Genomic DNA, 22,846 nt, shown 5'->3' with positions numbered 1-22,846 from the left:
TGGACGCGCTCCTGGAGCAGCCGGGAAGCGGCGCGCGCGGAGGGGGCGGAGCCGGGTGCGGAGCGCACGCGCGGGGCCGGGCCGGGAGGCGGCGCGAGCTCCGCACGCGGCCGTCCCGGCGCCCGGCGCTTCCCGTGAGGAGGAGCGCGCGGCATGGCGGGCACCGGGACGGGGCCGCGCCCGGACCCGCACCGGCTGCGGCCGCCGCGGCGCGGCACCACCCAGCGCGACCTCACCAGCGCCCACATCGAGTCCTTCAACTACGCCGTCAGCGAGGGCGTCTATCGCGCCGTGCAGGTGCGGGGGGCGCGGGGCGGGGGGCGCGGCGCCCGGCCCTCCCCCGGCCCCGCCGCTCTGACCCGGTGCCGTTGCAGGATGTGCCCTCGGTGGAGTTCGCTCTGAAGGAGACCCGGCTGGCGCTGACGCTGGTCGGCGTGTCCATCGCCCCTCCCGCCGTGCCGGCCGGGACGGTGTGCCAGGAGAGGAGGGTGTTCCCGGCTGAGTGCCGCGGGCTCCGCAGCACCTACCGCGGCAGGATCACCGTAAGTGCCCGCCCGCCCCGCACACGCGTGTCCCTGTCCGGGCCGAGCCCCGCACACGCGTGTCCCTGTCCCGGCCGAGCTCCGCACACGCGGGTCCCTGTCCCAGCCCCGTGCTGTATTTTTAAAGGTCCCTTCCCGGCTCAGCGATCTCCGGGGGGTTCAGGGAGCGCTGTCCCCCGCGGGCTCTGCGGTGTTGGTGATGATGTGTGGCCTCGCTGTTTTTCCCCGCACATCAAACTTGTCGTGGTCCGGCCCCGCTGCCTTTCTTTCCCGTTTCTCCGGCTTGGAAGAGCTTGGATGGAGACCCGTGTCATCCCAGAGAGCAGCATAATCCAGATCTTGTTCCTGCGGGAATCCAGGTTTCAAAAGCAGCGTTGCTCCCATGCACAAGTCCAGAGCTATAAATCTCTCCTGTTCACAGGTTCATGGTTTTTGTGAAGTGCTTTGAAATTTGCCTGGGGAGGAAGCATCCCCAGCAAATATTTTCCTTTGCTGTGTGAAAGGATTGCACATTGCTGTTTTCTATTAAAATGATGTATTTGTGTCTCAGCTGATTGTTTATGTGAGGCACCTGGTGCAAGGGAGTTCTTGCTTGGGATTTCAGGTTTTTTGCTTGTTTTCGTTTTCTTTTTTGTTTCGTTTTTTTTACTTCTCTGAAGCTGTACACCTTGCCATGATAAAAGCCACTCCAAGTGCAGTACCTTATCTGAAAACTGAAAGTGGGGCAGTGCAGATTGTTCATAGCTGTATTCCCAGTGGATCTTAGATTTTCCTAAGCTACAACTGATTTTGTTTTTCTTACCTGAATTATTTCCCATCTCTTTTTTTCCCCCCATTGTCTGTTTAATGATTTTTTGAACGCTTGGAGCAGTTAGAACAGTTTGCTGTGCCTGGTGTGAAAAGGCATTGCCCTGTGCTGGGACAGGTTAACCTCTACCCTTCCCTGCCCATGCACAGCAGAAAACAGTCAGTAATCACTCCCTGTTTCCACCATACTGCTTTAGCTCCATGTTCCCACTTCCCCAAGGTGGGATGTGAGCCCCAGCCTGCTGAGCAGCTGTAGACCCTTAGTCATCAGTTCAGGTGTAGACAAGGCTGCCTCATGGATTTAAAGGGACACAGTAGCATTCCCTTCCCTTTTTCCAGTAATTTCTGAGACTCAGTTTACTCATTTTTGCTGCTCCCGGATGTTAAACCCATGTTCCTGTGTTGCAGTGCCAGTGTTTCTCTCCTGCAGGACAGCAGCTCTTCCAATCATTCTGCATGTAAAGTTAGGATTCTTTGCTCCCGCAGTTTTCCTTCACACACGCTGCCAGAACTTGTTAATAAATTTTCTGTCCTGCATGCTTTTCTTTCTTGGTTTTCAGATCACTCATGAATGTGCTGAGTGAAGAAAGGAAGGATTTTGTCAGGCCTGTAGTGTGGATGTCTTTTCAGTGGACAGAAGACACTTGCTGTCTTCTTCTGCTTTTAAGTGTTATCTTCTGCAGTTTCCTGTCCTGTCCTGTGGCTGCCTTTTTTTATTTATGCTGCTCTGTTGAAGGGTCTGGAAGGCAAAGGAAGCCAGACCAACCTTGTTCACTCAGCCAGCAGCTTCTTTGCCTGACTCCAGCCTTGTATGATTTTCTTCTGTGACCCCACATTGACTGTCCCCAGAGTGTAATCTTTATGCATGAATCTACTGGCTCTTTTTTATTATTGCTACCATTTTACAGTGCTACAAGTCTGTCCAGCTGCTTGTGGTTGTGTGAAAGGTGCAGTTGGTGTAGCAGGAAAGATGAAAAGGGCAACTTAACTTGCTCACTGTTGGTGTTGTGTTGTTTTAGGCCGACATCAGCTGGTCAGTGAATGACATGCCCCAAGGGACTATCAGACAGCCCTTGGGGTACATTCCAATCATGGTCAAGTCCAAATTGTGCAACCTCTGTGGTTTTTCTCCACAAGACCTTCTGCAGCACCATGAGGAGGAAGAGGTAACGGGGATTTTGAGGGTCAGGAAAGTCTGTGTTTTACCTGAGCCACTTGTCAGTTCACCTTCTCTTTGCAGGGCTTGAACATTGTTAGTTTGTTTCAAGTATGACTTCCCATTTTCTCTTGAAAGCAGATTGCTTATGGGGGCCCCATGAAGCGGCTTGAGAAGTTGTTCTTGAGCACAGGGATCTGTTTGGTGTCAATCCCTACAGTTTTGGTATAGAAACTCACCAGCTGCACAGCAAATGAGAGTGCTGTGAAGGGGACTCTGTGGAGAGAAAGATTTGGAGAACAGATTGAAAGAGACAATTCCATTCCCAGTTGTCTTCTGCAGCTTTTTCCCTGTCTCCCCAGTAGCATGTTAGCTGTCTATAATTGAACACAGACTCATTTAGCACTGCATTTTGAACTCACAAAAAAAGGCAGAGAAAACTACAAAAGAAAATCAGAAAAGTAAGCTTGTGTGTGACCAGACAGAAATCTTTTGCTCTGAAAATCCTTCTGGTTTATAAACTCAGTGTGAGAACTTCAGAGCTTTTTTGATTACTTAAAAAAGTTAATGTCAGCTATTCAGATATGTTCCATTGATCACAAAGATTTTTTCTTCCTCTAAATTGTGGAACATGCATCCTTTTCCTTGCACTCTGCTACGTTTAGACTTCATAAGTGTGAGTGCAGCCTTTCCAAAAGCAGTGCTGAATCATGTCTTGCTATTTCCCATTAAATGTTTGGGTTTCATTTATAGTACAGGCATTTTTTTCTTTTACTCACAATGCTAATTCTGAGTTTCTGAGTGTATTAAAATGATTTCTCTTCTCCTTCCAGGAAATGGGAGGCTACTTTATAATCAATGGCTTAGAAAAAGTGATCAGGATGCTGATTATGCCCAGGCGAAACTTCCCTCTTGCAATGGCAAGGCACAAGTGGAAAAACAGAGGCCCTGGTTTCACAGAGTATGGTAAGCTCAGCAGTTCCCTGCAGCATCCTAGTAACAACTGCTTGAGGACAAACAGGAGTGACCATCTGTAGCTGAATTTTGGTAGTTTTGTTACAGTTCTTGTGTAATGTTAATATTTTTTGCTGCACATTAGAATAAAGGGTAAACACACCACAAGCAAGAAGCAGGGACTTGCCTTGTGGGAGCTGTCTGACTTTCCCTTTGTCATGTATACTCAGTAAAACCAGTTTAAAATTGAATTAAGCCAGCAAATGTTAAACAGCTTTTTTAACTCAGGTGTTGCCAGTTGCTGATTTGACTGGACCATGGTGTTTGAGCACACACTGTAGCTCCACACTGGTTTATTTCAAGGCAGTGCCAGATTTGATGGTCCTTTTTTGTTTTATTTTTCTTTGTCCTGCAGATGATAGTGTAGAGCTGGGCCAGGAAACACTGCTGCTGCACTGCCACCCAAACACAGAGATAAGTGTGCCATTAGGAACACTAATTGTTTGTTACTCTGTCCTACAACCAAAGGTTACAAACAGGGTAGTTGAGGCCTGGGTCTTTCTTTAAAAACTTTGCGCATCTTCCAAGCTTCCTACCAAATGTGCTGACTGTCCTGAGACACAGCCCTCTTTGGCTAAGAGCTGAGTTGTTTATTTGAAGTGGCACACTGACAGTGAAGTGTGATCTGCCCCATGTTCTCAGCCATCAAGCACCAGAGTTTCTCTCATGAATTGTCTCACGCTCCTTGGACATGACACAGCGATGCAGCCGCTTGGTTTTGTGCAGCTCGTGCTGATGTTGTGATTTTTGCAGGGGTGGTGATGCACTGTGTCAAGGATGAGCATACCGCAATAAATATGAACCTTCACTACTTGGAAAATGGCTGTGTCATGTTGAATTTCATTTTTCGCAAAGAGTTGTTCTTCCTCCCCTTGGGATTTGCTCTGAAGGTAAGCAATGAATGCTTGTCATTTTTGTATTGAATAAACACAGAAGTTTTGCAAAGCATTTTTATTTTAAGTAATGAGAAGAAGCTAATTCCACTTGGAGTGTTTTCAGTGATTGGAGAAAGGTCATCCAAACTGTGCAACACTGATCAAAAACTCAGTCTGCAGCAGAGGAAGTGTCTGTAGGGACAAGAGATGAGGGCAGAGTCACACACTCATGGTTTTGTGGGGTTTTTCTAATGAATGGTCTGGATGGAGATCATTATCAGCGTATGAATATCCCCTGCATTGCTCTCTAAGCATCTCAACCCCCCAGCATTTTGCAGTTCTCATTGTGGAAGGGCATTTCTAGAGCACTGGGTTAGTATACAGCGTTAGTTCTTTAGCTGTATTTTGTAGACAGATGTTGTTATGACCTTATTTTTCTGATCTGATAAACTTCTGTCTCTCAGGCATTGGTTAATTTCCCAGACTACCAGATTTTTGAAGAGTTGGTGAAAGGAAGGGAAGATGATACCTTTTTTGCAAACTGTGTCACTGAGATGTTGAGAGCAGTGGTGGATGCTGGCTGTTTGACACAGCAAAACGTCCTGGACTACCTGGGAAAGAGCTTCAGAGTGAAACTCAACCTGCCTGAGTGGTACAGCAATGAACAGGCTGCAGATTTCATTCTGAGGTCTGTATGTGGCTGGGATCCAGTGTCACTGTGTTGAATTTATAGGCATGTGTGAGAGCATTATGATGATGTGTGTTTTAATGGATTGACACAAGTATTCCCAAAACAGTTTCACAAGAGGGTGACAGTTTTTATTTAGATGGCATTTTTGTGATGTCATTGATGAAAGACACAAAGGTTGAGGAAGAGAAGGTTAAAGCTTGCTCTGATCCATTTGGTGAACAGAAATTCTGCAGTTTATTATCAATTTCACACAATCTGTCAATTCTGAATAATTTTTATCTTTTAAAATGGAAGAAATGCTTTAAAATCATATGTGAGATAAGTTAGAAAGAAGGGGAAGAATTTGCTTTGAGACTGTCAGTGTGGCAGGCATTCAACTAAAAAATTCATTTTTCTGTTAAAGTAAGGTGTTTGCTCTTCCTCCAGCTTTAGGAATTAGATGTGGTTTTCCTTTTTTGTTTGTGCTAGACTGTTGCTCAGCCCACAGTTTTCCATACATGGCTTGATAGCAGTGGAGATTTGGAGTTTCTGTGTCAGGACACTGATAGTGCTAACAGAAATATTTTGTAGTTTACATCTACTTGCCTTGTTAGGCTTTTATTAAAAAAAAAATATTTAGGAGAGACTTGAAGAACATGAAGCTGTCATGAAGAGATCATGGTAGTTGTCCTTCTTCTTTCTCTTCCTTCAGCAATTGTATCTGTATTCACCTGACCAATAGAACTGAAAAGTTCTACCTGCTCTGTATGATGACCCAGAAGCTCTATGCTTTTGCCAAAGGGGAATGCATGGAAGATAATCCAGACAGTCTTATGAATCACGAGGTGCTTACCCCAGGACAGCTTTTCCTTATGTTCTTAAAGGTAAGCTCATGGCTCCTACGTCTTTATATTTCTTTACACATCAGAAAGTTGGTAACATGCTTCTGACTTTAAACAGGTAACTTACTACTAATCTACTCCAATTCAATTTGTAGGGAATACCTCATTTTAGGGTGCTGGGAGTAGAGAAGCTTAACTGTCCCATGAAGTTCACTGTGGAATAGTAGTTGTAATCCCCAAATAAGATACTTCCCTGTGTTATTACATATTTCTATAATCTTTATTTTCCCCTTTAGCCAGAATTTTCTTTAGCGTTGTTTTGTTGAAAGCCTGTAAAAAAATCTCTACTACTTGAATGGTTTGAAAAGGAACTTGGGGAAGCATTTTAGTGCTATGAAAAACAGCTACCAGGAACCAGAAAAAGTTGTTTTCCTGCCTAGCCCTTGCTGTCAGATCAGCAGGGGAGTGAGTTAACAGCTCCTTTTTTTTTTTTAATCCAAAAATCCTAAATAGTCTAAAGCAGACAGTAGGCACAGTGTGCACTGTATACAGAGTTATCCTTGTGGTCAGATGATAGGTACAGTTTCTGCTTTATGAAATTCTCTTATTGTGCTTAATTTGCCAGACTCATCACCATTCTGGGTGGAAGTGATTGCCAAGCTGTTGGGTGGGTGTTTTCCTTTTAGTTCTGTGTTGACATATACCATCAACATCTTGATAGAATGAAGCCAGTGTTGGAAATAAGTCTGAAAAACTGTCAGTTCCTTAAAAGTTGTCCATCTTGCTAATTTCAGAGGTGTTCTGTGGTATGTGCAACTGATGTTCTAATTCGAGCCTTTCCTGTCCTGTTTTAATTTTAAATCTCTCATTTTTAAACCGTAGGAGAGGCTTGAAACCTGGCTGCAATCTGTTAGGTTTGTTTTGGAGAAAAGAGCAGAAAAGACAGATATCAGCCTAAATACAGACAGCCTGGTGAAGGCATTTGGCCTGGCACCAGACTTCACCAAGCCATTTGAGTATCTCCTTGCAACTGGTAACCTGAGGTCAAAAACAGGTAAATCTGCAGGCTTGAGGTCACCTTTTATTTTCCTTTTTTCCTGTAAAACAAAATGAGGAACAACGTAAAATTGAGCTCTTAACTGGAAACTACAACTGTTTGTAGGCAGACATTGTACACTGTAACAGAATTGCTAAAAGGGGTTTGAAGAAGGGGGTAGTTGAGGAAAAAAGGCAAGATTTATGCACAAGCATAGGCATTGTGCACGGTACAGAACAGGTTAATTATGAAAGCAAAGCCTCTACCCGGGTGAATAGTTTAACTTAAATTTAGCATTGTCCAAAATGATGACCATAATTCTATTTGCTTTCCCAAATATTATTTCTTCTTAGAAGGTGCAATGCAGAGAAGGGGCATTTGTTTTAATCCTAACTGCCTCATTAGTCACATGAGCTTAAATGGAGAGAAACTGGCTTGCTGATGTAGATTCAGATTTATCTGATGCTTCCCTGAAGTGCCCACTATGACAGTGTTGTAATGGAGTGCCCACTAGGAAATGAAATTAGATTAAAAACCTGCAAAATTTTGGTAAAGCATACCAGCTGCAAATTCCTATTCCTAATTGCTTCACTGGCAATTGCTTCCTCATGTTTGTAAAAGGAACTAGATTTTAAGGAATAGCTTGGAATTTAAAGTCTCTGCAGGTCACTGAATTGCCTGTGCACGTGCACCTGCCTTGTTGGGATCCAGTGTGAGCATCTTTAGGGGTTGTCAGTGAAAAATAAGAAACTGCCTTGTAACATCCTGTGTTTGTTGAAGCTGGATGAGCTCCTGCCATAATCTCCCCTTTGTTCCCTAGGGCTGGGCATGCTGCAGGCCAGTGGTCTCTGTGTGGTGGGGGACAAGCTGAATTTCATCCGCTACCTCTCCCACTTCCGCTGCATCCACAGAGGGGCGGCGTTCTCCCAGATGAGAACCACGACCGTGCGCAAGCTGCTGCCCGAGTCCTGGGGCTTCCTGTGCCCCGTGGACACCCCAGATGGAGAGCCCTGTGGGCTCATGAACCACATGACAGCTCTGTGTGAAATTGTCACTGAGATGGTGCCCGTGACAGACATCCCGCCTTTGTTATGTTCCCTGGGTATGTTTCACTGGCCTGATGCTTTAGTGAGGTGCCTGGGAAGGGTTCTTCACACAGCATCACAGCACACTGCTCAGTTGGGAAGCAAAATCAAGTTTGACCTGTACTTACTGGGCTTCTGCTTAGTGGTAAATAACACATTGCTTGTACATCAGCCTGTAAAATTCAATGTTAGTGCTGTAGTGTGAGGATGTTCACTGAAGCACAAAGAATTGCGCAAGGAATTTCTCACAGCTCTGAGAAACTGGACTAAAAAAAAGCAGTAACTTTGTAATGACTTGAATTGAACTGCAGTTCACTTGTGATTACCTTCAATAATGAAGGTAATCAGAGAATAATGAGAATGAGACAATAATAATGAGAACCCTTATTTCAGTCAGAAAAATGGGGAAGGGAATGACATTCTAAGTTGTGTTTTTCATTTTCCATTGAACCTGCCTATGGCTTTGCTGAGAATTTTCTGATGTCTCAGAAAATTTCTAGGTGTGAACTGAGAAGTGCAGAAATAACTCCTGTGTTTTGTTTGCTTTTTTTTTTTTTTGCTGTTCTGTCCATCAACCCCCTGTTGCCACAGGTGTCACCCCCATTGATGCAGCTCCATGCCAGCCTTACTCAGAGTGCTACAGGGTTGTGCTGGATGGCTCCATGGTGGGCTGGGTGGAGCAGGAGCTGGCTCCTGAGATTGCACAAACTCTCCGCCGTTTCAAGGTTTGTTGTCCTGTTTGGAATGTTTCTTAGCTAAACATCTTCAACATGCCGTGGTCAAAAATAGCAATGTTTGGAACTTCTTAGGCTTCCTTCCTTTTTTTTTTTTTTTTTAATCTGACCCAGTAATTTATCTTTGGTTGTGTATTAGTATTGGAGTGTGCTTTTGTGTTAGCTTTTTTATTAATCCATATATTTCATCTGTTGTTTTATGAAGTTACAGTTTTTGAAAGAACATTTTCTTTGAGAAGGCAAGATAAGACATATTCTGTCTTTTTTTTGTGGAGATTTTTCTAAAAGTAATTCTAAGAACTCTTCTCTGTAGATTTTAATTAGTGGCTACACCAGTGGTTGACGTTACCATTGTGTGAGCAGGTGGATGCAGTTTAGTTAAACTCGGTTTGTGTTTCTAGCTTGTTATTTCTTTGCACCAACAGATCACACAAGAGAAGAGGTTTCCTGCACGGGCAGAAGTGGTCCTTATCCCAATGACAGGAAAACCCAGCCTGTATCCTGGGCTCTTCATTTTCACCAACCCTTGCCGGATGGTGCGGCCTGTCAGAAACCTGGCCTATGGAAAGAATGAATGGATTGGGACTCTGGAACAGGTGGGGTTTGCATATTCCCATGTTACAGAGGTACCTGGCATCAAAAATGGGTTTGGTGAATATTTGTGAAAGGAGCTGAGGAAGAGGCTTGTGTTGAAGAGCTGGAATAGGTGACAGAATGGGGTTTTTCACTCCTGCAAATTGATTTCTGGTAAATGTCAGAGCTGGACTGTAGAGATCTTTTTGAGATCTTCAGATCTGCACTTGGTATTAACTTTGTGAAGATTTGAAGTGAAGGATTGCTGTGCTGTGTGTACCGTGTCATCTTGTGTTGCATCTTGTTTGCCAAATGGCTCCTGGGCAGCCAAGCAGTGGATTGCAGGGGAGCTCATCCACTTGGAACTATTAAAGTGGGAGACAGAAAGGAGGAGACATTACTGCAGTTCTGTATTTCAGGATTCCTTCCATGCAGCTAACCTGTGATAGGTGGCTTACCAGCTGTCTGATTTGTCTTGCTAATACACTACCGTGCAGGCAACACCCACAGCTGAAACTGAAATGGACAGAAAACCATCGGAGACAGCTTTGTTTTGTTTCCTTCCCTTTAAAAGAAGGAAATGTACAAGCATTATCCAATTTGATGTTTGCAGATCTTCATGAACGTGGCCACGCTGCAGTCAGAGGTGGTGCCTGGAGTGACCACTCACCAGGAACTCTTCCCTCACAGCATTTTGAGTGTGGTGGCCAATCTCATTCCCTTCTCTGACCACAACCAAAGTCCACGGAACATGTACCAGTGCCAGATGGGTAAGTGCTGAAGTACCCAGGGCTGCAAGACCCTGGGCAGAGGGATTAACACCTCTAGTATATTGAACATATCTATATTTTCTAAATATATCTGTAGGATTAAATATAATATATATTCTATATATATAATATATATATTATATTATATATATATAAATATATATTAAAAATGTATATATAGGATTTATACCTCTAGTATATTGAATTTCTGACAGTATTTTCAGAAAGATGTCATTAAAACACTACTTCTTTCTCATATTTTTCTGTAATTAGCAATATGACTATTCAAAACTCCATTCCCTTGCCAGGATATTTATGCTGCAGAAGCAAATGCTTTTTGGCCTGGAAATACATAACATGGGCTTTCATCTGGGAAGCACTGGGGGGAAGACACACATACATGCCCCCCAAAAATGACAAAACAAAACAAGTAAACACACAAAAAAAAATCTCCAAATAAGCAAAACCAGAAGCACCATGCCAGCCTTAGTGGGGATTTTGAAATTGCAGAAAAGAAAACAAAATTAGATGTAGTCCTTATAAAATGCTGTGAAAGGCATTGAGTATTGTAGTTCATAGAAAAATTAGAGCTGGGCTTAGGACAATTATTAAATTCCAAGAGAGTTAAGATTGATAATCCCTCTAAATTTCTAAGTATTTCCAGCTTTTTTCTTAAAAAGACACACAGAGGAATAAATCAAGTTTCCCTCCTTCCCTCCAGGAAAGCAAACCATGGGCTTTCCTGTTTACAACTACAAGGATCGCTCGGATAACAAGCTGTACCACCTGCACACCCCCCAGAGCCCTCTGGTGAGGCCCAGCATGTATGACTATTATGGCATGGACAGCTATCCCGTTGGCACCAATTCCATCGTGGCTGTCATCTCCTACAGTGGCTATGACATGGAAGATGCAATGGTAAGGCACCAGAAGGGACAAAATCCTAATTCATTCACACCTGTGAATGAATTAGATGTGGAGCACTGGGAGTAGGGGTGATACTCAGCTGAGAGGACCCTGCTTTCTGTCTGTGCTGGTGCTCACACCTTTTGGGCAGATTCAGCAGCACAGTGGTTGTGTTGTTACAGCAGGCAATGCTGGAAGTGCTGGGAGTAGAGCAGAGCTTTGTTTGTCCAAGGCCATGGCCTTCCAGCTTTGAAAAATACTGGGGTTATGTGAGGCTTGAGCTTTTTGGAGTGGTGACTTACTGGGAGACTAAAAAGGCAGTATTCCCATTTTGGTCTGATGCTTACCTTAGTAAATCTTTTCTTCTTTGAAGTTATCAGCCAGTCTTTAACAGCCTTTTGTTTCTCCTTTTTAGATCGTAAATAAATCTTCCTGGCAGAGAGGATTTGCTTATGGAAGTGTTATCAAGGCAGAGAGCATTGACCTTTCCCTTAAAGCCAGCAGGGCAGGAGATAATTTAGTATTTGGCATCAGGCCTGGCGATCCAAACATTGGGGAGAAGCTGGATGCTGATGGATTGCCTTTTGTGGGGTCTATCCTGCAGCCTGGGGACCCCTTCTACAGCTTCATGAACCTCAACACAGGGGAGACCTTCACTGTGTACTACAAGTAAGTACAGCTTGTCACTCCTGGCTCTGCTCACATTTCCTTGCAGATGTTCCCTTTTCTCCTCACATAATAGTGTCCATAGCATGACAGGGAGCATGAAGTTCATGCTGTAGGTGACTCCCAGGCATGTGTCACATCTTTTCTCTAAGCCAGTGTGTGCTGCAGAGATGGCTTATCCCAGGAGGATTTTTTTTTTCGTGATTTGCCTGTGCTGGTTGTATGTGGACATGATAACAGTTAAGCCTGCAGCAGACCCCTGGCACATGGAATATCAGGCTGAGGGCTCATCTATAGAAGGAGCACAACAAGGAACTTGTCAGAGCTCATACTTTGCCTTCCCTTTCTGCTCTGAACTTCCCTCTCTACTGAAGAACTGAATTGGGTTCTTTATTTTGGGGTCCCATTGGTAAGGTGTGAATTTATTGGTGGTAGGGAGAGGGGCTGCTGCCTTAACACAATGAAAATGGCAATGGGATGCATTTTATCTGATACAAAGTGTGATCCAGATGAACCAGGTTGAAATGATCCTTATTTTAAATCATGGGTGGCACATTACCCTATCACCCAAAAGTGGTACTTGAATGGCACTTGGAAGATGCCTTTGTATATTTGTATTGCTTCCTTGCCCTAATTCTTACATAGCCTGAGTTCCCTCACTGCTGAGTAATACTTTGAAAAGTTGTGGTGTTTCTCAGCTCTCCAAAGGCATTTTATAAGTGGTTTAAGTTTTCTGCTTAATTTTCCTTTTGAAACTAAAAATTATCAAACCTGACACCTTTGTTATGATTGTTCCTACACAGGAGTAAGGAAGTGGGCATTGTGGACAACGTGAGGTTGTGCAGCAACGACCGTGGCACTGGGAAGTTCAAGAAGGCCTGCATCACTGTGAGGGTTCCCCGAAATCCCACCATTGGGGACAAATTTGCCAGCCGGCATGGACAGAAGGGCATCCTGAGCCAGCTGTGGCCTGTTGAGGACATGCCCTTCACAGAGAACGGCATGGTTCCAGACATCCTCTTCAACCCTCACGGCTTTCCCTCCCGCATGACCATTGGCATGTTAATTGAGAGCATGGCAGGGAAGTCAGCAGCCCTGCACGGCGTGTCCTACGATGCCACTCCCTTCACCTTCACCGAGAAGAAATCTGCTCTGAAGTACTTTGGTGAGACTCTGGCCAGCGCGGGTTACAACTACTTTGGCACGGAGAAGATGTACAGCGGCATCAGCGGGGTGGAGCTGGAGGCAGACATCTTCGTGGGCGTGGTGTACTACCAGCGCCTGCGCCACATGGTCTCCGACAAGTTCCAGGTGAGGACCACGGGGCCCCGAGACGCCGTCACCAACCAGCCCGTCAAGGGCAGGAACGTGGAAGGTGGGATCCGCTTCGGCGAGATGGAGCGCGACGCTCTGCTGGCCCACGGCACCTCCTTCCTGCTGCAGGACCGCCTCTTCAACTGCTCCGACGGCTCCGTGGCCTACGTGTGCACCAGCTGCGGCAGCATGACGTCCCCTGTGCTGGAGAAACTGTCCCAGGCCTCTGTGACCAGCAGCAGGAGGTACTCCTGCTCCGTCTGCGGCGAGGTGGATGCCATCGAGGTTGTCCCTGTGCCCCACGTCTTCCGCTACTTCGTGGCTGAGCTGGCGGCCATGAACATCAAAACAAAGCTCAATGTGGAGTAGCTTGGTCCTTGGTGTGGTGATGGTTGGAGGGAGGAGGCACATGTCAAGTCTTGTCGCTGAATTTCAGGTATTAAGTCAGTTCTCAGGTTCTTCAAAAGAATTCAAGATTAATTTGATGTTTGTATTGACAGGGTGCTTTGCCAGGCTGTAGATAGGGCAAGGAAAGATGGCTCTGTTGGTTTGTTTGGACTTCCTAAAGGATCACCAGCTATTGAGATGTGTATGAAAATCAGGCAATATTGCTGCTCCACCCAAGCTCCTGGGTTGAGAGTGATGGGGTTCTTTGAATTCAGGCTGAAACTGTAGGTATGAAGAGGTCATAAAACAGCATGAGGTGAATGCTGGAAATTACAAAAAAAAAATTTTTTTGTTGTTTTTTTCAAGAAAAATCTTTGAAAAATGTATGCCTTAATGATGGGGTTGTGTTGAAGTTATTGTACATTTTTTGTTTTTTTTTTTTTATTTCAATACACGTGCCTTGAGTCATAAAGAAGGTGGCACAAAGTTCTTCTCCGTGAAGCCACAGCCTTGACTGCAAGTAGCCAAGGCTGCCCTGCCAGGTGTATCCTGGAAGCGTTTGGTGTCACCAAGCCGAGCAGTGCTGGGCTTTGGGGTTTCTTTTGGTGCATTTGGCTGAAGAAGAATAAAACAGATGCATTTCCAGCCTGGCTCGTGCATGTGCAAACATGAATCTTGTAGGAGCTCGCCCTCCTTAAGTCCCCAGCAGCTACCACCCACCCCACTCTGTCCCAGGTGCCACCTGCCCTGGTCACCGCGGGGCCGAGCGTGTGTCCCGGGCACAGCCGTACCCTGCGGTGCAGCCCAGAGTCCTTTTGTAGTTTATGCCTCACCTGCCGGCAGCGCTGTGCTGGGCCGGGGCTGCTGCCGGGGCTCGGCGGGCGGGAGGCGGAGGGGGTGTCCCGGGGGGCGAGGTCCCGATGTGCGGCACCCCCGGGGCCGGGACTCGCTCCGTGGCGCTCCGTGGGAAGCAGCAGCGGCGCCGGCGGGGCGGAGCGGGGCTGTACCCCCGGCGGGAGGGCCCCGCAGCCCCGGTGGGCGGCGCAGCTGGAGCTGCGGCGGGGGCTGAGCCCCGGCGGCCCCAAGCGCTGCAGCTGCCATGGAGCTGCTCCGGGTGCTGCTGGCTGCCGCTCTGCTCCCGCTCCTGCCCCGTGAGTACCCCCGGGACAAAGCCAGGAGGCGGAAAGGCGGGGTGCCACCCAGCCTGGATGCAAAGGCTGAGCCGTGCCGTGCTGGGCGGGATGTGTGAGGGAAGCCGTGCCCCTAAACCTTGTCTCCCTCAGCTGGCAGGGCAGCCGTGCCACTGCCCACGCTGACCCCGCCACTGAGCATGGTGCTGGCCGGGCAGCGCCGGCAGCTGGTGGTGTGCGTGGTGAGCGACCTGGCCCCCAGCTCTGGCCACACCGTGTGGATCTCCGGTGGGAACGGTAGCATCCTGCAGTCCTTTGCCTATGGCGCCTCCCAGGAGGATGGCGGATCCGTCTGCTCCGTCTCCCTCCTCTCCAGTGACCCCCCGCGCGAGAGGGAACTCGCCTGCCATGTGGGGGCCAACAGGAGCTCCCCATCCCACAGCTCCCGCCCCATCCGCATCACGGGTAGGGCCCTGCTGCCGCCCCTCTGCCTGCCTTGGCCGCTGCTGCCCAGCCCAGTGGGTGCCCTGCCGGCCCCCGAGGAGGGAGGGCAGGGCAGGGCCTCTGGGGCCGGCAGAGAGCAGGTGTGAGGCTCTAGGGGCAAACTGTCCCGATCACAGGAAGGGGTTTGTGGCTGGCCCTGCCATGCACCTGGTGCTGGGCTGCCACTGCCTCCCCAGCTGCTCTTTCATCCCACAGGCTACGAGGAGGCAGCAGAGCTCTGTAGCACAGCTGGTGAGTCTCTGGTCCCTGCAGGCTGGCAATGTCAGCTGCCAGGGAGAAAGTCCTGGTAGTGGCTTGGCTGGGGATATGTGGTGGTTGGGATGGGTTTTCCCAGTGGTGTGGGACTGGGGAAGAGGGAGGGAAGCTTCACCGTGGTGGGAAGAATGGGGAAACTGGGTCAGAGCCAGCTTGTCCTCAGGAACAACATGAGGGTGACATCAGGTGTCTCCGGAATGTGTAAAGATCCCAAACATGGCCCCATGGCAGGCCTGGGAAAGATGTGGGTGCAGGGGGGTGCCTGTGGCAGGCATCACCTCACCCTTCCATTGCAGTGTCACCGGCCGCTGCCTTGGCGGCGCTGCTCATGGCTGTCCGTGTGGTGCTGCTGAAGGTCTTGCTCTCTGATGCCGTCCTCACCTCCATCCTCCTCGCCCGGAGCTGAGGGCATGAAGGGTAAGTCCCCCTGGTTTGCTGTAGGGCTGTGGCAGTCACTGGAAATATTCTGGAGACTAGAGAGGGGACCCCCAAGTGGAGGAGGGAAAGACCCAGTGTTGGTCGGGGGAGGTACAGGATGGGAATCTTGGCTTGAGGAGACAAGAGTGAGGAGCTGACACGTTTCTGTAGGGGTGGCAGGGTGGAATTTCCTGGAATGAATTATCTAGAGGTAGGGAAGGGGCCCCAGGGTACCTCGGAGGGAAGGTTTCCCTTATTCCAGAGGCAGGGAAGGCCCCGGGGGGTTGTGTGGGATACCCCGAGGTTCCCCCACGGCCACGTGCGCGCCCCTTCCCACGTGGGCGCCCGGCGGGACCGCCCGGGGGCGGTGCCACGGGGGCCGCGCGCCGCCGGGATTGGCTGGCGGCGGCCGGCGGGGATTGGTCACGCGGGTCACGCGCGGCTCCACCATTGGCGGGCACCGTGGGGTCGCCATGGTAACGGGCGTGGCGGGGCGGGAGCGCGCCCCGGAAGTGGAGTCATGGCGGCGGCGGGGGCAGCGTTGCTGATGCTGCTGATGGCGGCGGCGCTGGTGGGGGGCGACGACTCGGACTGGGTGCGACTGCCCAGCAAGTGCGAGGGTAAGCGGGGCCTCGGGGGGCCGGGCTGATCGGCGGCGGCCCGCTGCCTGCTCGGGCCGGGGGTTGCTGGTGCGAGGCTGCGCCCCCGCGGGCTGCTCCTCTGCCCGCCTCCTGCCCGCGGGCATCGCCGTTACCAGCAGCCGCTTGATCGCCTGCCGGTTCGTAGCTGGGACTGGTCGTGTGTGCTGCTTACAGTTTGGTCTCCGTGATGCTTCCTGTCTGAGTATCCCTTTGGTTCGCAGGCAGTCCGGGGTAGGTCACGACGGGCATTTGCTGCCTGGTGCGGTTTCCTCTGTCTTTGTTGTGCAGGCACATGTGGAGCTGGACAGCAAAGAGAAAATTTAAAAAAATAGGGAGTTCTTTACAAAACTTTCCCTGCCGAGGAAAAGCTCTGGAGATGCTGATATCCAAGTTCTGCTGTGGCACCAGCGTAACCTCAGAGAAGCATCAGAGCAAGCACTGACCACACTCTGCTCCTCTTCCTGCCCAGGCTTCCAACCTGTGTCAGTGCTCAGCCAAAGCCGCAGGGAGCATCTGGATAGCTGCACTCAGCACTGAGCACTCCTGGCATGTGTGGGGACACTGCAGCAGGTGTGGTGTGGAGGGGGACATCCTTGAGATCCAAGGGCCTGCAGGAAGGAGGGATCATCCCACAGTTGCCTCCAGGCCCCTGTGCCAGCAGAGAGAGGATTGTGCAGGAGCTGCACACACGGCTTCTCAACGCATGCATGGGAGCTCTGGAGAAGCCACCTCGCTCTCTTCCTGCCTGGGGCATCTCTCAGCTCACATAATGCCTGGCAGAAGACACTGGCTCATTGCTGTCAGACCATTCCTGCTGAAGCTTGGCACTTCTCCTAAAGTGGAGCTCGAAGAAGAGATGGCTCCTGACAAACAGGACCCCACAGCACTGGACAAAGCTTTCTCCAGCCTCCTGAGACCCTGTTTTTAGGGGAGGAATAGCCACACCACACCTGGCTTCCGTTCCTCCCCATTCCCACTTGTAAACCCCTGAGATATTTCTCCTGCTGTCTGTTTCTATAGCTCTATTGGGCTCTTTTTACAGAAGAAATAAAGCCTTCTTTTTTAGCTTTATAAAAATAACCCTGCACTGTGTTCTAAATCTGTTGATGATGTGGTCTCTGCTGCAGGCAGAGCCCCAGGTTGTGCTGCTGGAGGCCACAGCCAGCACTTTGTGCTGTCACCCAGCCCAGGGAGCCCTGCCAGCTGCTCAGTGTCCCCAGCACAGCCCCAGTGTCCCCAGGGCACTGAGAGCACAGAACCAGCACCAGGTGGGACCAGGTGCTGCTATCACAAGGAGAAGCTCTGAGCCACGCTGGGACTTGCTTTGCGAAAAGACCCCCATGCTCTTCCAAAAGGAGGAGAGCAGCTTGTGGCAGGGAGGTGGAGGCTTTTGGGGGCAAAGCTGAGCCTGTGTGACTTCCAGCTGTGCCACAGCAGCTGGTTTACACTGAGACGTTGGTTTGGGTGCTCCTGCTTCAAGTGATCTCCAGTGGAAGCAGCTGAGCCATTCCTGGTTATCTCTCTGGATGGCCAAAATGTGTTTTGTGCTCACAGCAGCTTTGGCCTGCCCGGTTCCTGGGCTGGTTCTTGCTGCTGTTTGTCACAACAGTGACACCCCCTAAAGCCTTTGTGCTCTCTCCTTCCCACAGTGTGCAAGTACGTGGCAGTGGAGCTGAAATCCGCCTTTGAGGAGACTGGCAAGACCAAGGAGGTGATTGACACCAAGTATGGCTTCCTGGATGGGAAGGGCTCTGCTGTCAAGTACACACAGTCGTAAGTGGCAGTGGGATGGGAGGCTCCTCTGCTGTCACTGCCTCCGGAGCTGGGGCTTTGGGAGGCTCACCCTGTGCCCTGGCTGATTCTGGGGGCTTTGGGAGGCTCACCCTGTGCCCTGGCTGTTCCTGGGGCTTTGGGAGGCTCACCCTGTGCCCTGGCTGTTGCTGGGGGCTTTGGGAGGCTCACCCTGTGCCCTGGCTGGTTCTGGGGGCCCACACCAAGCCTGAGCCTTTCTCTCCATGCAGGGATATCCGGTTAATTGAGGTGACAGAGAACATCTGCAAGCGGCTGTTGGATTACAACCTGCACAAGGAGAGGAGCGGCAGTAACAGATTCGCAAAGGTGAGGGAGGGACATTCCTCCAGTTCCTACTCCCAAATGTGCCTCACCCATCCATCCCTTCACTGCCAGAGTGACAATCCAGGGTCATTCTTCCCATCCTCTGGACCCCCTGATAGTGCCTGGCAGGCAAGGCCACACTGCCCCCCAAGTCAGATGTGGGGTGCTGTCTTTGGTGAAGTGAGCAGGCATGGAGGGAGCTTGGGGCTGTCTTCCTCTGGGGTTTGGGACCAGGTTTGCAGAGGGGAACTTGCTGCCACCTGAACTCCCCATGGTAACGCTGATGCCCCCAGGGATCTGGTTTGCATGTTGTGCATGGCAGGGCAGGGTTGTGTGGAGAGAGTGGGAGCCCTGCAGGAGCAGCCCCACCTCACCAGGCTGTGCTGCTCCCTCCCTCACAGGGCATGTCAGAGACGTTCGAGACCCTGCACAATCTGGTGCACAAGGGTGTCAAGGTGGTGATGGACATCCCCTACGAGCTGTGGAATGAGACATCCGCTGAGGTGGCTGACCTCAAAAAGCAGGTACCCCACCCCGTGGGATTGGCTTTCAGTGGCTGCTGTGACCTTGTAGGCTGGAGTGGAAGGGGAGAGAGCATCCTGGGAGCAGGATGTTGGCAGGACCTGTGGCAGGAGCCTGGCCCTGGTCCTGCCACACCAGCAAGTGTCTGGAGCTGGGCTCTCCTCTCTGCCCTAGTGCGATGTGCTGGTAGAGGAGTATGAAGACGTGATCGAAGATTGGTACAGGCACCACCAGACGGAGGATCTCTCCCAGTTTCTCTGTGCCAACCACGTGCTAAAAGGAAAGGACACAAGTAAGTTGTGGCTGCTTCCAGGGGCTGAAATAATGCAGGAATGCTCAGGAGGGCAGGGAAGCCTTGCTAAAGCATGGGAGTCCTGCCTCTCCAGCAGCACCCCCTCTGCCCCTCTCCTCATTTCCCTAGGCTGCCTGGCAGAGAAGTGGACTGGCAAGAAGGGTGATTTGGCAAGCGTGGGGGAGAAGCAGAGCAAAAAAAAGAGTGGCAAAAAGAAGAAAAAGGGCCAGAAGGATGAGCGCGAGGGAGCTGCCAGCCTTCCGGACACAGGGGAGGCCCTGGAGGGGGTCCAGGAGCAGGCTCCGCTCACCCACAGCCCAGCCGATGAGCTGTAGGCACGCAGCCCCTGCCCCCGGGGCCGCCCGCTCCGGGGTTTCACCCCGCTGTGCCTATGGGTACCAAAGGAAAAGGGACTTGTGACCCGGGGGAGACCGGAGCGCCTGGCCCCGCCTGGCCAGCCTGGGTGCTATCCCGTGATTCGGTGTCACGGAGCCGCCGGGGACCCAGCCCTGCCGCATCCCTGCCGGGGGCTCCAGCTCCCGAAGGCCGCGAGCGCTGCCCCGCCGCCGGTTCCTCGCACGCCGCCGGGACTGTAAATAAAGACGTTTTCCCCAGAGTCGCCGCCGCCACTGCCAGCCCTGCTTCTGCTGCGGCGCGGGGAGAGGCCGGTGAGGGGCGGGCGGGTCCCGCGGCGCGGGGAGAGGCCGGTGAGGGGCGGGCGGGCCCCGCGGGCCGGGCCCTGACCCGGCCGAGGCAAAGGTCGGGGCCGTGAGGGGGCGCGGCGCGAGCGCTGCCGGGCGGCGCTCATTGGTGGGGGCGCGGCCAGGGGGGCGTGGCCTGGCCGGGGGGCGGGAGGGGCGCGGCACGAGCGTTGATTGGCGGGCGCGCGGGGGCGGACGCGGCGGGGATTGGCGGGCGTGCGGGGGCGGGGCGCGGCCAGGGGGGCGCGGCGCAGCCGGGCTGAGGGGCCGCGGCCGTGTCGGTGTCCGGGTGCGGGTCCCTGACGGCGGCGGGATGGTGGACAGCGTGTACCGGACCCGCTCGCTGGGAGTGGCGGCGGAGGGGCTGCCGGACCAGTATGCGGACGGGCGGGCGGCCCGCGTGTGGCAGCTGTACATCGGGGACACGCGGGACCGCACGGCCGAGTACCGCAGCTGGCTCCTGGCGCTGCTCCGCCAGCACCGCTGCCGCTCCGTCCTGGACGTGGCCTGCGGCACCGGGTGAGGCCCCGCTCCCGCCCAGCTCCCAGGTGTCCCTTCCCCCTGCTTCCCGGGGCCTCGCTGCCCGCGGCCATGCCTAGAGGCCCCCGTGCTGCCCCCGGCCCCGCTGACAGCCGTGTCCCCAGGGTGGACTCCATCATGCTGCTCGAGGAGGGCTTCCAGGTGACCAGCGTCGATGCCAGCGACAAGATGCTCAAGTACGCGCTGAAGGAGCGCTGGGAGCGGCGCAAGGAGGAGCCCTTCGACCGATGGGGTGCGGGGGCTGTGGGGGCCGGGAGGGGCTGCGGGCACTGACACTGCCCCGGCGCACTGGCCATGGCCCCTAGCAGTGCTCAGGCCACTCGTGCGGGACTGCCGCCGGCCCGGTGGCCTTGCTGCGGGCACCTGACAGTGCCAGCTGCTCGGCAAAGACAAGCCATGGTCCTTGCCTGGCTGGCTGCTGGCCAGAGGCAGAGCGAGCAGCCACAGGGGCTTGGGGAGGGCTGGGTGATGCTGGGATGGGGTCTCGCAGGCAGGGGAGGCTGTTGCGTGGGCCTGACCTCATCCATTTCCCTGTGCTGTAGTCATCGAGGAGGCCAACTGGCTCACACTGGAGAAGGACCTGGAGAAACCAGGGGATGGGTTTGATGCAGTCATCTGCCTGGGGAACTCCTTTGCACACCTGCCTGATTTCAAAGGTGAGTTGGGGCAGGGGAGAGGAGGGGGAGCACCTGTGTGTGCATGGTGTCTTCCAGCAAGCTGAGAATGTGTCCCAAGTCATGGCATTGTTGGGATGGGATTGCACATAGTGGAGCTGCTCTTTCATGGTGCATCTCTAGGGAGGGTGGAGCTGAGGCCCCACTGCCCCAGTCTGTGACATGAGTGGGCCCACTGGGTTCCATGCTCATGGTGGGGGTTTGTGCACCAATGTACTGCTGTGACAAGGCTGGAGCACACCCAGACTTGTGCCACAAAGGCGGGTGGTGGGTTTCCCACGTGGCATGCTCTGCTCCAGTGAGGCTGAGAACGTGCCTGAGCTCATGCCACGGGTGGGGCTGTGGGTTCTGCAAGCTGAGATTTGGGGGCAGATGGTAGGGGCAGGTATTTGTGTGTGCATGTCTACGTGCATACAGGTAAGATGAGGGCATATCCAGTACAGCCAGTGGGGTACAGCCAGTGCTTGGAGACGCCATAGTTTCCTCTCCAGGGGACCAGAGTGACCACAAGCTGGCCCTGAGGAACATTGCCAGCATGGTGAGGCCCGGGGGTGTCCTGATCATCGACCACCGCAACTACGATCACATCCTGGCCACGGGCTGCGCGCCACCTGGCAAGAACATCTACTACAAGGTCGGTGGCTGGCACGCCCTGCCCCATCCCAATTCCCTTTGCCCCAGCCCCATGGCCTCAAGGGGGCCAGGCAGCAGGACTGTGCCCAGGCTGGGGACCACCAAGTCCCCACAGGACACAGACATCCTCCTGTGCTCTCCCAGAGCGACCTGACCAAGGACATCACCACCTCGGTGCTGCTGGTGAACAACAAGGCACACATGGTGACCCTGGACTACACAGTGCAGGTCCCCCCCACTGAGGCAGGGGCAGACCCGGAGCTGAGGTGAGAAGAGCTGCGGAGGTGTTGGCTCCTGCCATGGGGGGGTGGCTGGCACTGTCTCCTGCCTCACCAGCACTGCCTCCTTGCAGCAAGTTCCGCCTCTCGTACTACCCACACCGGCTGGAGGCCTTCACAGCCCTGCTGAAAGGAGCCTTCCAGGGAAAGTGCCAGCACACTGTCCTGGGTGACTTCCAGCCCTACACGCCAGGCCAGGCCCACGTGCCCTGCTACTTCATCCACGTCGTGAAGAAGACAGGCTGAGGGGGCTACGGACATGGGACTGTGGTGGCTGAGAGCTCCAAGCAGCTGTGGGTCCAAGCAGGGGGTGGGGACATGGCTGAGAGCCACCTGGGAGACCCCTCCCCTTAATTAAGAACACTTGTGAGAGCTACCTTGGGTCATGGTCCGTGTGTCCCTGTCTGGGCAGGGTATGGGGCAAGGGGGACAGCCACTGCCTCCTCAGGACTCTGTGGAAGGAGGTGCTCAGCCTGGGGGGCACAGGATGGGCGCAGGCACAGCTGCCCCACCAAGGCCCCAGCTGCAGGTGGGGCTTGGGGCTCCCCTTGAAGCGGGAAGGAGGGGAGAGCTGACTCCCAGGTGGTTGCACACCCCAGCTGAGTCCCTGCAGCACCACTCACAGCAGTGGGCTGGATCTGTTATCTCACCTGCACCTCCCAAACAGGTGCTGACTCCTGTTCTTGACACTCCTCAGACCCACACAGGGGTACCCACACCCCCAGTGGAGCCTCCAGCAGTGCTTTTGCTGTGGCTGCAGCTGCCTC

The 22,846-nt window shown here is 52.3% G+C and overlaps 3 protein-coding genes across 4 annotated transcripts; all 3 read left to right on the top strand.

The window, feature by feature from the left end:
* The first annotated feature begins 135 nt into the window (after positions 1-135).
* Positions 136-14,021, top strand: POLR1B (RNA polymerase I subunit B). Its single transcript, XM_064709605.1, has 15 exons — positions 136-297; positions 375-542; positions 2,369-2,515; positions 3,339-3,471; positions 4,273-4,409; positions 4,859-5,082; positions 5,777-5,948; positions 6,789-6,960; positions 7,763-8,044; positions 8,619-8,752; positions 9,187-9,357; positions 9,948-10,104; positions 10,826-11,022; positions 11,426-11,679; positions 12,480-14,021. Exons 1-15 carry the CDS (start codon positions 154-156, stop codon positions 13,357-13,359), a joined length of 3,372 nt encoding a protein of 1,123 aa, XP_064565675.1. The 5' UTR covers positions 136-153; the 3' UTR covers positions 13,360-14,021.
* A 440-nt stretch (positions 14,022-14,461) lies between these two features.
* Positions 14,462-19,869, top strand: CNPY3 (canopy FGF signaling regulator 3). Of its 2 annotated transcripts, XM_064709608.1 has the most exons (8): positions 14,462-14,528; positions 14,661-14,972; positions 15,207-15,242; positions 17,974-18,097; positions 18,346-18,442; positions 18,841-18,963; positions 19,136-19,253; positions 19,383-19,869. In XM_064709608.1, the coding sequence occupies exons 1-8, from the start codon at positions 14,477-14,479 to the stop codon at positions 19,586-19,588; spliced, it is 1,068 nt and encodes a 355-aa protein (XP_064565678.1). In that variant the 5' UTR covers positions 14,462-14,476; the 3' UTR covers positions 19,589-19,869. The 2 variants fall into 2 exon arrangements, with proteins under 2 accessions (XP_064565678.1, XP_064565677.1); XM_064709607.1 differs by lacking the exons at positions 14,462-14,528; positions 14,661-14,972; positions 15,207-15,242 and adding an exon at positions 16,168-16,303.
* A 330-nt stretch (positions 19,870-20,199) lies between these two features.
* Positions 20,200-22,455, top strand: GNMT (glycine N-methyltransferase). The gene is made up of 6 exons (XM_064709606.1): positions 20,200-20,473; positions 20,599-20,726; positions 21,037-21,150; positions 21,660-21,802; positions 21,946-22,067; positions 22,154-22,455. Exons 1-6 carry the CDS (start codon positions 20,268-20,270, stop codon positions 22,323-22,325), a joined length of 885 nt encoding a protein of 294 aa, XP_064565676.1. The 5' UTR covers positions 20,200-20,267; the 3' UTR covers positions 22,326-22,455.
* The last annotated feature ends 391 nt before the right edge of the window (positions 22,456-22,846 follow it).

Source organism: Zonotrichia leucophrys, chromosome 3, assembly GCF_028769735.1.
Source record: "Zonotrichia leucophrys gambelii isolate GWCS_2022_RI chromosome 3, RI_Zleu_2.0, whole genome shotgun sequence".
Classification (NCBI taxonomy): Eukaryota; Metazoa; Chordata; class Aves; order Passeriformes; family Passerellidae; genus Zonotrichia; species Zonotrichia leucophrys.
The sequence above is the reverse complement of the archived record's forward strand: the minus strand, read 5'-3'. Positions and strand labels throughout refer to the sequence as shown.

Coding starts and splice junctions, on each gene's coding strand:
- POLR1B (XM_064709605.1), top strand. CDS start 154: ATGGCGGGCACCGGGACGGGGCCGCGCCCGGACCCGCACCGGCTGCGG. Junction 8,045..8,618: donor GCCTTTGTTATGTTCCCTGG/GTATGTTTCACT, acceptor CTGTTGCCACAG/GTGTCACCCCCATTGATGCA. Junction 10,105..10,825: donor CATGTACCAGTGCCAGATGG/GTAAGTGCTGAA, acceptor CCTTCCCTCCAG/GAAAGCAAACCATGGGCTTT.
- CNPY3 (XM_064709608.1), top strand. CDS start 14,477: ATGGAGCTGCTCCGGGTGCTGCTGGCTGCCGCTCTGCTCCCGCTCCTG. Junction 14,529..14,660: donor TCTGCTCCCGCTCCTGCCCC/GTGAGTACCCCC, acceptor TGTCTCCCTCAG/CTGGCAGGGCAGCCGTGCCA. Junction 15,243..17,973: donor AGAGCTCTGTAGCACAGCTG/GTGAGTCTCTGG, acceptor TCCTTCCCACAG/TGTGCAAGTACGTGGCAGTG.
- GNMT (XM_064709606.1), top strand. CDS start 20,268: ATGGTGGACAGCGTGTACCGGACCCGCTCGCTGGGAGTGGCGGCGGAG. Junction 20,727..21,036: donor GGAGCCCTTCGACCGATGGG/GTGCGGGGGCTG, acceptor CCTGTGCTGTAG/TCATCGAGGAGGCCAACTGG. Junction 21,151..21,659: donor ACACCTGCCTGATTTCAAAG/GTGAGTTGGGGC, acceptor TTTCCTCTCCAG/GGGACCAGAGTGACCACAAG.